Raw genomic sequence first — 16,802 nt, forward strand, 5'->3', positions numbered from 1 at the left:
TCTAACTTCATAGACAAAGATATGTCACTCAGAAAAGTTTAATCTGTTAAAGATTACTTCTATTTATGTCACCTGCCACTTCAGCATCATCTCTTTAGCCTTCCTGCTATAAAGCTGTATCCCAAGCACAGTGACAGGTCATCTCATCTACTCCCATAGCCCTTCCTGCCCTCACTGTTTTACGTGATGCAGACATGCTGTCTTCACAGGCAGGTAAACAAAAACACTAAAGGCAAAACAGCATCTGAAGACTAGGAACTTCCTAGTCTTTTGACCTTTAATTTCTATTAAGTTAATATTCATGAACTTAGCCAAAGTTTAGTATCATACTTTAAGAAAGGATGATATCTTAGGGAATCTATCTCTTGGTAGCTAAAGGAGATATTGAGCCTTTTCTCTGATTAGAATTCAGAGACCCTTAAGGAACTTTTAGTTAGTTGGAAAATATGTATTTCTAAAAAAGTTAAAGGAAAAGTTTTCCAGAGGTACTGTCATATGTGCATGCATAACCTCATCTTTGGAAACTTGAACATGCCAGCTGCCATGGAATACAAGTGGTTTCTTTGTGTGAATGACTATGGTTTCACTGATCCTATGTGAAAAATAATAGATCTGCACTTAAGTGAGGTTTTCAATATTAGAGGGATCTACAAGACACAAAATACTTCTTAAAACATTGACGTTCATGTTGCAAAAAGTTTACTGACTCCTGTGAAATGCAAATTATGCAAAAGTCCAGGAACTTGGTAACTATAAATTGGTGAAATATTTGTTAAAAATAGAATCCTATGTTTGTGGCAATGAATCCAGGGTCTGCAGACAGAGTAAAACTTATCTGGAAGGACTGGACATCCCAGCCAACTATACATTGTGTAAAACTGATCAGGACATGAAAAGTACAAAGTGTTACATTTTATATCATTATGTGTTCTGGGAGGTGATTTCAACTGTGGCTTAAAATAAAATCAAAGTAATAGCAATGCCTCTGATCTGTACTGGAGGTGGGATAGGAGACTTGCAGTCAACTGAGCACATCTATAAATCTTGTCTTGTTTTTCATTGTGCTTGCAATATAGTTATACTAACACAGCTCATGTTGTTTCCAAAGCTCCCAGTTTGTATATGTACCCATATGGCTACGCACTACCCTGTTAATGACTTTTGCAGAGCACTCAAGGAGTTTGGTTTAAGTGTGTATTGTCATTTATATGTTATACAGGAAAGATGAAAGGAAGAAAGAAGGGGTGTTCCTTACCTTTAACCTTTATCTTGCTGTTCGTCTGTATCACTGGACATGCAACTACTGACTTACATGACAGCGATGAGGAGGATATTCTGGGTAAGAGGTTGCAAAAATGACACATAAATCTATCTCAAACAACAAAACCCACTATGTTAAAATGCACTGTAGATGTAATTCTGTACTTGAGAATTTTTCTGGGAAACTTTTGAAATGCACTGGTTTCTAATTAGAAAACAGGGAGATTAATTAACAGGGAGATGCTTAGAATTTTGCATTAAGCTCTACCAAAATTGCCTTCTATAAAGGCTTCTGTTTCCCATGCTTTTTGGAACTTCTAATCCTAATCAAATGTTGTGTTAGATATCAAGATTATTCCCTTCAAGCTCTGCTTTAGGACCCATGGAAAAGTTCAATGTTTAGGGAAAAGAACACACAGCTGGTAAACTCAGGTTTTATCTCCCCATACAAATAGAGCAGAAACATGATGAATGACGTTGTAGACTGACGTTACTCTGTCCTGTGCACAGCTCTCTTGAGTCACAGTTAATTTGCAAAGTTTGGTCTAAAGGTGATGCAGTTACTATCCTAGTTGTTTTTCTGGGTGTTGAAGAAACTCTTTGTATAGCCCCAAGTGATTTGATATTGCTGGGTAAATAAAAACTCACCAGTTAGAGATTTTTGTTAAGAAAAAAAAAAGTCAGAAGCGTGACTGTTAGAACTGGGGAGGTTCTCAGATTCTTACCATTGTAAGATCATTGTTTACTTTCACTTCATTGAAATGAAATAAGGTGGATTAAACTTCTATACTGGGTGTCATTGTGAAAGATATTTTTATTTCCTCCCAAAGAATTTTGAGAAACCAGATGAGGGAAAAATACACTTTTGGGGCTGTACTAAAATACTTTTTTTTTCCTTTGAGAAAATGATTTGAAATTGTGATGTCTTTCTTAACTTGCAGAGAACTATGCAGTGGATACTTCTCCCATTTGACAGGTCTGATTTTGAAGCCTAACTGCGAGTGCAGCTAAGGGGAACCTTTTTTTCATGTTGGCACTCTACTTAACCTGCCCATGTCTTGTCCGATTTCCATCCAAATTATTTCTCTCTATCGGACTTTTACAGCAGTGTTCCTTGAGACAAAAATATTAATTGTGTATAATCACAGCCATACTACAAATGAAGGTAGTGCTTTAGAACCATGTCACAATTAATCACTGCAATTGAAGATATGTACCGTTCTGCATTAAGCATATGCTTTGCGTTGGTTGTGTAGTCAAGACTGTTTCATACAGAATAAATTTGTTTCTCTTTAACCCTGAAGTACATAAATGCCGTTCTTGTTTGGGGGCAAAGTCACATTTATCTTTGCTCGGCCCTGCCACTCTTAGTTTTATAAAAATCCTTAGCCTAAGCTTGCAGTTCATGAAGGCTGAATTGTCTTGCTTGTTAAAATAACACACTTTGTCACCAGAACAAGAAATCTGCAGGATTAATTTTTTTTTCCTCTCTTTTGTTTATAAAAGACAATAAGAAAATAATCTCAAGAAAATTAAATAGTCTTTTTATTGGGCATTATTTTATCACTGCACTAGTTATTTTACAACCAGTTATTTAAGATTACACAACCAGTAACTTAGTATGAGGATCAGCTCTGAACTTTTGGGCTTATATTCCAAACTGAAAAACAACCAAATGTGAAACTTAGAAATTAAACTAGGAGCCTGTTTTCATGACTATGGAAGACTCAGTTACAGTGTTTAAAAAAAATATATATTTTTGCAGTACTCTGTTTCTATAAAATGATTAGATTGGTACTAATTAAAATTATATTTGTGGTTTCTTAAGAGTGAAATTCTGGTCTCAGTGATTTTAACTGTAGCAATTTTGTAGGCTGCAATATCACTGATAGCATTTATTTTCTGAGTTAGATGCTTATAAAACATTGACATATTTTACCCTAGAATTCAATAAATTTCAGGTATTAAAGGATAAAATAAGTTGTGTGCATCCATTACTTGTAACATACCCCATGCAATCCAAAAGTATGACAAGTGCTTTCTGAATCTAATAGGGGTTTTTTGTCTATTAGTATTTAAATTACAGTAATAATTAAGGTTGCAAGTCAAGTCCAATGGGTTAAAAAAGGGTTCTCAATTTATTCTCTTCTGGCAAAACCTATCATTTTACCACCAATAAATAAGGGTAATAACAAAAATAAAAGATATAAAAATAACTAGTTTATGCATATCATTCAATAATACCTTATGTGGTTGGGAGCATTTTAGTTGATGTTCCAAAGCCTGAAGAAAATGACTCACAAGTTGAATGTGCTTTTTATTTGTATGTGAAAGTTTATCAAGAATAAATGTGACTGCTTAAAGAAAGGGTAGGAAACACGTGGGTAGGAAGAGCACTGAACAGCATGCGGGTGGAAAGCTGTCAAACTGACAAAGATGGAGAGAGGAGAAACAGCTATCCATTAGTGACAAGGTGCTTAGTATTGATATCACTTATCAAAGAAAGGCATTTACAAGAAAGCATGGAAAGATGACAGCATATCTTTATAATTAAGGATAACCACAGAAACTCATATAAGGTTGAGAACACTTAACCTGAGCAAACAAAACCAGAAAGTATTTTACATAAAAAGTCAGGAAGATTCCTGACCAAGTTTTATTTTCCCAATTTAATTTATATAGTTCTGTTCTGAAAAGCAACTCTGTGGTAATACTGTTGTCTTTCATATTTATTGTGCTGTAAGTATAATAGAGAAATGGGTTCACTTTCTATTTAAAAGTCTGTTTTTTTAGCAACCAGCCCTGCAGATTTTCCTTAAGGGTGTGAAGGTCAAGTTAGAGTCTTTTATTATGCCTATAGCTGGGGTAAAAGTATTGTTTTTATTTGTATTAATGTAAGAGGATTAGACACTTTATTCACCACTGCTGGTTTTGTAATACTATACCGCTTATTAGTAATGTGATAAGTGCTGTGCATTGATCACATAAGGTCCATGTGCTCAGGGCTACAGTGTGACTATCTGCAGATTATTAGAGCTCTCTCAGTGAAATTACTGCATGTTAGTTAATAGTGGCTGTTCATGTGTTAAACTGCCATGTCTTAACTTGCAAAAGTTGCCATGCGAATGACAATAAATGTGGGAAAGGCTGTGCTGTGTAGGAACAGTCTTGGCCAGTATCCTGTTTCTGATAGTTGCCAACAGTAGGAAGACTGAAGGAATGGAGGAAGAAGGTAGTGACATGAAACATCTGCACTAAACTTGTGCTCATTGTAAGCCATTTCATCAGCATTACTTTGCACTTACCACAAACTATGGAGTGGAAAGATTGTTAAGACAGAGCAGTGGATGTTTAGTGCCTTCTGTTATGAAAACTTAGGTAGCTGATGTAATGAAGTCATTAAATTAAAAAATTGAGGGGCGGGGGGGGAGAAGAAGGAGAGGAAAGGAGGTTTTGCTTTGCTTTATTTTGGTTTTAGTATGGCAAGTAATAACTTTTTTGTGACAGTGAGCATCAGCTGTAACCAGTACTTAATGTATTTCTAGCAAAACAAACTCAATTTTCTTGGTCTAGGATAGTACAGTCCTATAATTCTATAGATTTTCTAAGTTTATTTGGACCAGATGCCTAAATTGGATGAGTAATAAATATCCAACAGGGCCAGATCCAATGTGGAGGATTAAACTAATTTTCTTTTAAAATGACAAATGCAACATGCTATACTTAAGAAGGAGAATCAATGCATTCATAAATATAAGGTGGAAAGAAGACCCGTATAACAAGGTTGTATTTGCTGGAAAGTAAGTGGAAGTTGCAGAGCATTACAAAAATAATACAATGTTGTTGTAAAAGACGGCAAGTAACTATACTGTATTAAGAAAAAAAAAAAAAAAGGGATAATTATTCCACTCTATTTGGCACTGATAATGCCACAGGTAGAGGATTATGTTCAGCTCTGGGCAGCATACTTTAACAGTAATCCAGACCAATAGGAAAAGATCCAAAGGAGAGTTGTAAGAGGGTTAGAAAGCAAGGCCAATAAAAAGATTGGAAGAAAGGAGTTTGTTTAGTATAGAGATAATTGAGAGGAGACAATAGTCTTCCGAAAGAAAGAAAGTAGACCAGAGGTGGGCTACTGAAGTGATGCAGTGAGTGCCAGGGGGCTGCTGCATCACGAACGCTTCTAGCAGCCTGGGAAGGAGCTGAACCTGGAAAGCCCCAAGTAAAGGCTAGGAGTGCAAGAGGCAACTTTCTCTTCTGCAGCAGCTTGGAATTGCAAGACATGAATGGTGGATTAGAAAATGAAAACAAATTTACTGTATGTATATGGTTTTAAATTATTCTTTCTATGCACTGAAGGAAGTACAAAATGATTTAATATGCAATAAAGAATACTTGGGCTGTATATTACAAAAAAGACCTGTCTTGTAAGAAGGGTAGTGAAATCCTGGAACTGACTGCTTCAGGTTGCTGGGAATTTTAGTTCACTGGAGTTTTTTAAGAACAATTTGGACATCTGTCAGAAAAGGTCTTAAGGTATTTATCCCATAGAAATATGCCAAAAATTGAATGAGAAACTCCATTAAAATTCCATCCAGTTTTAACTTCCCATGTTTCTATTGAAGAATATTCACTGACCTTCCTGACAGACATCTTTCTTAAATGTCACATACTGTGCTCTTCACAGAGGACCTAAAACAGAGTAGGAACAATTTGTTCCAGTGTTGAAGAGCAGAGGAGGACGCCTTGTACTAAGAATTCGTTTTCTCAAGGTATATTCCACATGTGACATGCGAAATGAGTATAGGCAGATTTGTATCAATGCAGATCTACTGGCCAAACACTCACACTTGCCTTCTCATCTGCTGCTCTAATCTGAGAAGGAAAGCTAATTTTATGCCATCTGTGTGAGTTAAGTGTTCCCAGGTGTAAAATAATGGGGAAAAATTCTTTCACTGTTCCCAGACACAAGAATGATCCGTTCCCATGGAACCCTTTGTGCCTTGTTTCTTCAGAGCCACTTGGTTATTGTGCAAAGTTGGAGGGTTTGGCACCTGGAGGTTTCACAGGGTACAGATTTTTGTCTATGGTAACTTTCTAGCACTCATAAGAAAATAAATGTCTGATTGCCAAAAAATGTGACACAGATAGTCGTTATGTTTGCAGCAGATGTCAGTACATCTGACAGTGGTAACAGTGTCACTGTGACTGCAGAGGAAAGGCCTTAAGAGGTAAGCAAAACAATGATTTAGTTCTGTGGGTTTGATGGGCATTAGGCTAGAAGTTGAGACCAGAAAGTTCCTCAGATAAACTCTACAAAGCCATTTGTTCATCATCTTTGTGTAGTTTTGCAACTACGCTTGCACACTGTTTCTGTTTTGATAGCCCACAACATTGGTGTGGCATAATGTAGCAAGCAAAATCAGCTGACATAACCCTATGTCTGAAATTCCAGTAGTTAGGAAACCTACTAAGTTTTCACAACCTCTTCTAGACGGAACTGGGTCACTGACACAGGTCACATAGGAGACCTCATTTCTCGTGTGCCAAGAAAATGACGTGTTTAAAAACCAGCTGCCAACCCTCACCCCAACCGCATTTGAGTTGGATCAGTTTCTGTGGAGCTCTGAATGTTTGATTTTACCATTTCAGGAATTATTCCAAAAGTTACTGAGAACTTTGATGTTTTGAAGGCATTTTTTCCCCTATTACTGAGTAGGGGAATTCCAAAGTTTCATTTCGCAATGCAGTATCCTCTCAACTTTTCAAGTTGAGCCTTTTTAAATCCCTTCCAAAGGATTCTGAAACCTGTTGAACTTTAGACCTTTGAGGTCCAACTTGGAATCCCTGTGACTTCTAAATCCTAATTCTTCATGGACTTGGGAAGACCCAGATAAAGAAATTGCCAAGAAACAAAATTCAGAAATCTGTTTGGCAAGCTGAGTTCCATAGAAAGTTTACTGAATCTAACGTCTCTTAAAAATGTTTCTTTTAATTCATCCACATTTCCTATTAAAAAGTCTTCAATAATATTTCAAATCTATTTTCCTAATTTCAAAATCTGTAAATATAATTTCACTGATGAGGAAACAGTCACAAACTATTTTAGGGACTGAATATTTAATAAGAATTTTGAAATTACTCATCTTAATCCGTATTTTAACACCAAATTGTCCAATTTTGGAAGATCTAATTATGTGCTACAATTTTTGTGTTGATGATAATCGTGTAATAAAGGTTGTTTAATTTTTCAAGGATTTAAATTCTATGAGTTAAAATATTTTAATGATGAAAATTGTTTCTTACCTGTAGGTTTAATAGTTATAAGTGGCTCAAGTGGAATAAAATTAGTAAAATTCCATTGACCTCAGTACTTATGAGGATTTATCTCAGCTGTACATTTCATTTAAAGATTATATAATAAGGCCAATTGTATATATTAACATTAGATATCCACAGAGCAGGTAGGTAGTAGTTACAAAAAATTTTGGTTTTATCATGCCATAAAGCCTGATTTTTATGCATTCTTTTATTTAAAACTGGCAGCTTAATCTAGTGAGTAGTAGGAACCTGTGCAATGATCACATAAACTCACGTCCTCATCTTTTTTTTTTTTTCTTTTTTTCTTTCTTTCTTCTCTCCTGTTTCCTGGGTCACTGCAGAGAGCACTGATAGATACTTTTGCATATACATGTTAAGAGACATCAGTGTTCTGATTAGCTCTGGGAGAATGAATGAAAAATTTCAGGTCTGTTATTCTGGCTGCTATTGCAAGCACACAAACTCTGTAAAGCTTTCAAAATCCTCTAGGGTAAAATAGTTCCTTGGAAAAGCAAAACAGAAGAAGATATTAAACTATATATTTATAAGGGAACAGTATCACAAACTGGATGGTCAGTCGGAATTTCCTTATAGACATTGACAGTGTAAACTTTGCTAGTGTTCTTCACAATTTATGTGAAAATTTTTACAAAACATTCACTGACGTAATAATGCATATTGAAAAAACATAGAAATGGCATGATTTGAAAAGATACGGTTTCTTGTCACCTTAACTTTCTAGCTGTGTATGTCTTAGCTCTTGAAAGCTCTAATGCAAGACTAGTGGGGTCAAAGAAAATAAGACACTGTGATGACCTTTCAATTGTACTGGATGGGTTTATGTACCAGTAAAGTGTAATCTGATGGGGGAATGGTGCCCTCTGCAGGGCTGTCTTGCTTAGTTCATCCCACACTGCTATGAGAGGTCTTTATGAGCTATGTTCACTATTAGAAGTACTTGGAAGAGAGCACAAGGAACCTGCTTTCTGCCTTTTTTTATGCAGGGGTAGTCATTGTGTCTCTGGGAGCTACTAGGATTTTTCTCAATGTATTTGTTGTTCAGAATTGCTCACAAGCTCCTGTGACTAAGGCACTATCCATAGCTATTTAGACATCTATGATGAGGAGGTAAAGTTTATGATATGAGCTGGTTTGGTGAAAATTGAAACTGCACATTTGGTTTGAATGGAATTTGTTTTCCAATGTAGATCATTATTTTCTTTTTACATCTATGTTTAGTGTGTTCAGAGCTTTACAGCCAGATGTTACGCGGTGCCTTTCTAGCAGAAGACACAAGCAAGCTCATTTTGAAGCTATGATGTGCAGTGAAGCAAACTAACTCAATACCAGTTATTCTGCTTCTCCTCTGTATTACAGGTGCTGCTTTGCCACCATTGAAACTAGGGCATTCAGTCTGTGCCATGAAAGCAGATGAAGGTCCATGCAAAGCAATCCACCTGCGCTATTACTTCAATATTCAAAGCCATGAGTGTGAAATATTTGAATATGGTGGATGCCATGGCAATGAGAACAACTTTCTAACACTGGAAGAATGTCAGAAGAAGTGTGTGGTAACAGGCCAGTACCCATTCTCTTATCCTCTTATCAGTTCTTCTTTCTGTTATTTCTCATCCACAAACCATATGAATTTTGGAAGTAGAGGTCCTCTTCAGTTCCTATTAATATAGTAATGTGATGCCTCTAATTATGTTCCCAAGTATTATCTTATGCTGTAGTCATCTGAATTATTTTACATTGTGCAAGCAAACATTCAGGATTTGCAAAGATAAGTGTGACTTTTTTTAGTGGACCTGTGGAATAGAGAGACCAATGAAAGAAAGCTTATTTTCTAGCTAGAGCCTTGTTTTGAATGAGTTCTTAAAGTGAAATTGATTTTGAGGCTGGTCTAAGCTGGTGGGCAGCACAGATGTTCTGTATTGCTTTCAGAGTATGTAACCCAATTTTTGATCCCAGGTTTCTCCTTCACTTGAGAAGCTGATAGAAACTGTCCAGAATCTTGGACATCTGCTATGATTTGACATAATTAGAACTACAGTAGTAAATAATTCTCATTAAAAATGTCAGCTGTTTGTCATTGGAGATCTGTTTTGTTGAAACCTCGTCAATTAATCATTTGAAAGAGAAAAACGAGATCCAAAATATGATACACAGGAGAATATGCAGAAAGTGCCTTGTGAATGCTGGGTTTGATATTAAAAAAGATCCTTGTAATTAACTAAGGCTTTCAGCCTTGTGAAAGTAACCAACTTCTATTCCTCACAGGAGTGTATGAAAATTAGAAGATTCTTCAAATTGCAAGTTAATGCTAGTGGAGCTAGAAATTTGACAAGTTTGTATTTTTAGAGACTGAAAGAATTCAAGTCTTATTGACAGTTTCCTCTGGATACCTAATACAGATCTGACTTTCATGGGAGTTAGATGGAATGTGTCTGGCTGTGTAAACAGGAAGTGATAGTGAGGGAGGTACTGGGGGGGGGGGGGGGGGAGGTGACAATAGAGTTTGAAAGAAAATTCCAGAATCAAGAGCTCCTCAAAGGTGTGTGATAACCCTCATGTAGTATACGAACTGTGTGTTTTTTTTTTTCCCAAGTGGATTCATATATTGGATGTTGATCTATTTACATTTGGAGGTAAGATAGAAGGATTCATTCTCAACAGAAGTTACTTTTCAGTCACATATGCCTTGCCCAGCAGCAAAATACGTCATTAAGTGTTACTGAGCTCAGGACAGTGATGCTGGCCAATCCTGCAGTAGAGAACAGGTTACAGGTTATTCTGAGGATGGGCAGCACAATCAGATGAAAATTGTTAGTCTCTCCTGCCCTGGCAGCATTCTACTTCTATGCAGATCTTGGTATGTGTCACTTTGTTTGCCCTATTTTCATAATTTATTCTAGCCCCGGGCCTTTCCGTAGAACTGAAAATCTGCTGATGTGCTATAGGCACTGAGTTGGTTTGCAGGATATAAATTTTTACTTCCTAGAATTAGCATAGGTCACTTTCAAGCACAGCAAGTTTATGTATGTTACAAAAAATACTGCCAGAAATTTCAGATTAGAAAAATTATTTCAGAAGCTCCTTTTTGGGTTTTCTGACCCGAACAGACTATATATATATATGTGTACAAGACAAGCTGATTTATAGCATTGTGCTTTGTCTGTAATAAATGTAAATGTCTGTTACTCACCTCCCATCCCTTCCAGAATTCACATCTGTGTAGTACTTAGATCAGGCTTTAAATCTGTTACGTTGTCTGTTTCACAACATGTGTATTTCCTGATAAAAAATACTATGAATTGTGTCACTAGATTTATTCTAGACATCAAATTAATCTCCCATCCTGGTGTCAGAGTAATGGCTGGGGCTGATGTGCATGTTACCCTAATTAATATTTTAATAATGTTTGTTAGTTATAAAGTTTCTAATCCTTAGAATCTGCAAACATTAACTGATCTTACAAATAAGCCAGGTATTGTAAATGACCAATTTGTTATCTTCCCTTTTAGTGACAGAAAAAGAAAGGTAGTAAGGTAACAGACTGTCTTCCAATCAGAGCAGGGAGTACAGCTCAGGGTGTCTGGTGTTTACTTGACTAGTAGGTATAACCTCTTCTCTTCTGTCTGTATGAACTATATAGTCTTAATACCTATTTACACTTCCACAAGGTTGATCAAGTTTTTCAAATAGTTACAGGTGTTTAAAATGAAAGGAAAAATTATTAAAAGCTTTTGCAGGTTCTGTGTTTACTTGTACTACTTTTCAGTTACTGGTATAGGTAGCTGACATTTCCTTGGAGATGTGTTTATGTAATAGAACAATTTGTTTGACTACAAACCAATGCAACAGCAACACGTGTCATTGTCCAGCATAGGCTTTGCGAATTTCTCAAGTCTGTAATTCATTTCTTTGACTCAGACTTTTCTCCCTCTGTATTCAGTCCAGACACAGAAAGGGAAAGAATACATGCGTATACACATTTATTATACATTTCTAGTATGACAATTTCCAATGGCATTTACAATTTACAGAGCAAAGCGGGTCAGCTTTCTTACCTTCACAAAGTGAGCCAGAATAGTGTGGCTGAGTGGAACAAGGCCTCAATGGGACTGTGTGTGTCAATAACAGCAATATTTAACCTGAAGTCTTGTACGTGAGCAAAGTTTCACTGATAAAGAAGATACTGGAAGAACAGCTAACAGAGAAAAACCCATCCTTCCTAAAAGGTATCCCTGGTCTTCATTCCTTTGATCTTTCCTGCAAGGAGACTGCATGCATTTTATTTACTCACTAAATACTAAGTCAAGGCATTATTTACCATTCACACCTATTTTCTGATCTGCTGGCACCACCAGACAGTTTCTGTTATTATATCTGGTACTACAGACAATCCACTTGGGAAAAAAAACAACAACAAAACAAAAAAAAACAAAAAACAAATATATGAACCTTAAATTTTAGAATGAAAGCAGATTTCAGTTATTTTTCAGATCAATTATGTTTTGCTTTCAAACATTTGCATGCTTATAAAACTATCTCTATCAGGATGGAAAAAACACTACAAAATTCCACTAACAACTTTTCAAAGTGAATAAGATCAGATCACTCCGTTCTTTAAGTGAATGGCAGTCTTTTGGTGCATTTTACTTTAAGGATTAATTTGAAATTTATCTTTTGATGGCTTCTGGCAAGATCCACTAATGAGCTTCAGAGACCAGATGTGCACCAGGGAAGAAGTGGCAAGAATCAGTCACAATCTCACTCTGTTTTCAGGAGTCATATATGGGTAAAAGTAGCGCTAATGATATTAAAATAAGGTATATCTTGAAATGACATCCCATTGAGGAAAAATTCTATGGAAATCGTAATTCCTTAGTTAGTAGATAACATAATCTAGTGTCCTGGTTTCAGCTGGGATAGAGTTAACTGTCTTCCTAGTAGCTGGTACAGTGCTGTGTTTTGAGTTCAGTATGAGAAAAATGTTGATAACACACTGATGTTTTCAGTTGTTGCTAAGTAGTGTTTAGACTAAGTCAAGGATTTTTCAGCTTCTGATGCCCAGCCAGCGAGAAAACTGGGGGGGCATAAGAAGTTGGGATGGGACACAGCCAGGGCACCTGACCCAAACTGGCCAACGGTGTATTCCATACCATGGGACGTCCCATCTAGTATATAAACTGGGAAGTGGGGGCAGGGAATCGCCGCTCGGGGACTAGCTGGGTGTCGGTCGGCAGGTGGTGAGCAATTGTCCTGCGCATCATTTGTACATTCCAATCCTTTTATTACTACTGTTGTCATTTTATTAGTGTTATCATTATCAGTTTCTTTTTTTCTGTTCTATTAAACCGTTCTTATCTCAACCCACGAGTTATACTTCTTTTTCCCGATTTTCTCCCCCATCCCACTGGATGGGGGGGAGTGAGTGAGCAGCTGTGTGGTGCTTAGTTGCTGGCTGGGGTTAAACCACGACATCTAGCATTTCAATTTAAAAAAAAAAAAAAAAAAGATATACAGAAAAGCATCTTCCTGAATATAAACATCTTGCCCTAAATGCAAGCACGCACAAAGTTGATGAAACTCTGTCCTACTTGGATCTGAAATGAGTCTTAAGCCGACTCTTACTGAACTGGCTGAGAAGGGAGGGAATCTTTAGATCAGCGATGCGGTTTCTTTTAATGTTGAAGTCTCAGATACTATTAGAAGTGCAGATTACTATTTTGGTGCTCATGCAGCTGTATTTGTTTCTTTAGAAATCAGTTAGGATAAAAGCTGTTTACAATATTGTTCTTTCTCCAGACTATACTACTTCTGTCTTGGATTCTTCATACCTGAGTAAAAAAAATAGATACAAAAGTAAGGTAGAATTCAAGTAATATGTTTTTAAATCTTCACAAGAAACTACTGGATGAAAGTTCTTGGCAGAAAATCAAACAAAGCAGAAATTCATTACAAAGGAATGGAACATCAGGGCTGTGCTTGACCAGTATACAAAACTAACAGAAAAATGACATTTTGCTCCTTTTCTACCTCTGATGCTTTGTTCTTACATTTCTACAAATTGTCCTATCAAAAGTTCTAGCTGTTCATCCTGTTCGGGAACTGAACTCTACAATATTTAAGGAGAGCACATAGCCTTGTGCTGGTTATAGCACAGCTTACAATCAGTAACGCATTTCAGATTTCTTGTATCAAGGCCTAAGTGATAATTCTGATATCTCTATATCTGGGTCATTTTCTCTGACCAGAATATGCCAGTTTTAGTACTTGTTGGTAGAGAAGGCAGGGATGTAGTTCTTGAGTCTTAAAAGGCAGTCTTGCTTCCAATTTTGGCTGAAGGTTGCTAACAACCAAACTGGGTATAAAAGACTTACATTTAGCGTTTGGTAGTCATCACCCCTGTAAAAGTTTATGGCTAAAGAAACTGATGTCCTTCTTCTACTTAACCCAGCCTGGGCAGATTTTTGAGTATTAATTAATATTAATTATTCTGTATGGTTATCCAGAAGATGTACCTCTGTCAGAATTGAATGATGATGTTTTCGTGAGTATTCAAGACAGATTAATATAATTTTAAAGAGTTAAAAATTATTCAAATTTTGGCATTAATATTTTGCATCGTAATTGTCTGTTTATCTGACAAATGGCCTTTCTAGACTTAAAATTCTTCCTTTTGTCATATGGCTTCCCTGAGTCATAAGGTTGTATCATGGTTTTAAATTATATTCTCCCCCCACCCCCCCCCCACCCCGGACAACCAGCTTAAACGTTTCTTTCTGTATTTATTGAATTTTCAGCGCAGAAATTAATGACACCTGCTGCTAAACTCCACAGTTAATATGTACATAAAAGTTTAAAAATGAATGTTAGCAATGTCATTCTAAGAGGAAAAACCTTCATTAGAAGGCATTTTCTTCACTTCTACAGTGTTTTGTTGAGAAAATTGTGATTAATCTGTTACTAGTTACGGCTCCACAAAGTTTAATGAATACAATCTTTCAAGATAAAAAATGGAAAGTTATTTTTTTTGATTAGCATTCAGTTTCAGAAAGACCTGGGATCTAGGATGTGAAGATAGCTCTTCTTTTTCTGTCACCGGGCAGGTTTTTGGTACTTTACATCTCATATTTGGTTTTGGGTTTCAGCTGGACCCACAACATTTTGCCATGCTTGGAGCGAGGTTGTTTGCAGGACTGCAGCTGCCAGTATCTCATCCAAACCACGCAACTTCCTGTTAATTAGGAGTGTTTGTCCTAAATTCCAGTTTAAAGGCTAAGACAGGGGGCGAAACTGAAAAAGGCAGGCTTGATAGATACAGAATTTGGAATGAAAAGTGCCCAAAAGTCATGATCAGGTGCCATGAGTGAAGATCTATAAAATTATTTCTTCAATCTAACTTTGCTATTTTGACTAATACTGTTATTTTAATTCTGACATATATGTTGGATCAATATCTGGAACAGATCTTCTGGACCAAATCCTGTACTGGCATATAATTGGCATAATGCCATAGAATAAAACTGAAAGTTATTTAAAATGAGAACTTGGTACTCTGCCCAAGTACAGTATTTGGTGTATGCATAATAGTGATCCAGGACTCTGCAAATGTTGAATCTGCTGTGAGGAACTGGAGCAATAAAGGCTTATTATCTCTGTATTCTCTGAATGAGTAACAGCAGATAAAATGGTTTGGTGGCACGCACAGTATGCTGTTGACCATCAGACATAAAACAAAGTAAACTAAGAAGTTAACCTGCTTTTGCTGACATAATTCAGTAAAAAACCATATAATTCAGTAGGTTCTTTTTGTTAAATCTGGCTCTGTCTGTGCAATCTTGTAGTATATGGTTAGATTCATCTTTCTTAATGTTTCCAATATTTATTACTGCAGGAAGATCACTATTTAGTAACTGTAGAAATCAGACTAAAAAGAGAGTATAAGTGATAGGAAGATGCTTAAAAATAAAGAAAAATCTGAAAGTTACTCAGTTATCACTGTGAAGAATGTGAAGGTCAAGATTGCTAAAAATAAGCTGAAGGGAAGTTATGCGATATACATACAAGTTCAGAAGAAATAATGTGAATAGTCGAAGTGTCTGATTTTCCAATATTAAGCACAAACACAAGAATAAATGAGCCAACACGAGTGAATTGCCAGGCTCCTTAAATAAGAAAAACTTTTTAAAATTTTTGAACGAACAAGCCATCAAAGACAGAATTAACTAATTCCCAGAACTGACTAAAGCCAGTACAAGAGAGTTCAAAGAGCCCAACTCAAAGACTTGGCTACTCCAAGACTCTCTAAGACAGTGTTCAGATTCAGGATGCCTAGTTCTGACTCAAGTCTCCTAGAAATCAGATGCTACTTTTAAGAGGAGTTTGCCTATATGCTCCCTTGTTTACTGGATATGAGTAGAATCGCAAATGTCATCAGTAGCACAAAGATCCTAATTTTCAAGGCAGTGAATATATATCTTAGGCTACTTAAGCTTCTAACATGGGAAAATACCTACTGATAAAAGGTTCTGGATGTGACAGCAATTCTAACGTCTGTTATTTACACAACAGATCTACTCAGAAATACAGTTTGTTTACAAAGAAGAAATTAACTCAGCTGTGGATTTGGCTTTTTGAGTGAAAAGAGTAGCAAAAAAGACACTGTTGATGTGGCAGTAAGATTAAAATATTCTAGGCCTGCATAAACTCACCATAAATTCTTCCTGTTCTGTGCTAGAAGAGTAGAGATCATATGCCAAAGTATGATTGCTAATTTTGGCCTGAAGGGGACAGCTGAGTGAAATTAGCAAAACGGCCTGATGTTAGTAGCCGTGCTTTAAGTCATGGGTTTAAATGCTGAAGGCACAGCCTCCTACTAATAGGAAGCACTGGAAATATGTTCAAACAAATGATATGTCACTCTAAAGTGCATGTCATGTATTTAAATAATATTGTTTAAGGATGCCAGCTGCATTGTCCCACAGATGCAAGAAAAATGAATCATGACAGAATTTCGACCCGATAGATTTGCTTTGAAAATATAACACAGGCGTGTTTCCAGAAGAAAAAGAAAAAACTGCAGTAGGATTATAGCACACAAAGCAGTACAGCTAATGCTAAAATATTATTAGTCATCATCTGCACCTCTTAAAATAGGAGCCATGAAAGGTATATCACTATATAAAGCATGGCTAGAAACACTTGCTCTG

The 16,802-nt window shown here is 36.4% G+C and overlaps 1 protein-coding gene across 4 annotated transcripts in view; it reads left to right on the forward strand.

Moving 5' to 3' along the window:
* TFPI (tissue factor pathway inhibitor) overlaps positions 1–16,802 on the forward strand; it is a 66,217-nt gene that overhangs the window by 35,118 nt on the left and 14,297 nt on the right. For all 4 annotated transcript variants that reach the window (XM_069781927.1, XM_069781926.1, XM_069781925.1 and 1 more), the window contains exons 2-3: positions 1,220–1,339; positions 8,959–9,159. In XM_069781927.1, coding sequence (XP_069638028.1) covers positions 1,225–1,339; positions 8,959–9,159 — 316 coding nt within the window. In that variant the 5' untranslated portion in view covers positions 1,220–1,224. The remainder of the gene's footprint in view (positions 1–1,219; positions 1,340–8,958; positions 9,160–16,802) is intronic.

The sequence above is a fragment of the Haliaeetus albicilla genome, chromosome 4 (genome assembly GCF_947461875.1).
Source record: "Haliaeetus albicilla chromosome 4, bHalAlb1.1, whole genome shotgun sequence".
In the NCBI taxonomy this organism is placed as follows: domain Eukaryota; kingdom Metazoa; phylum Chordata; class Aves; order Accipitriformes; family Accipitridae; genus Haliaeetus; species Haliaeetus albicilla.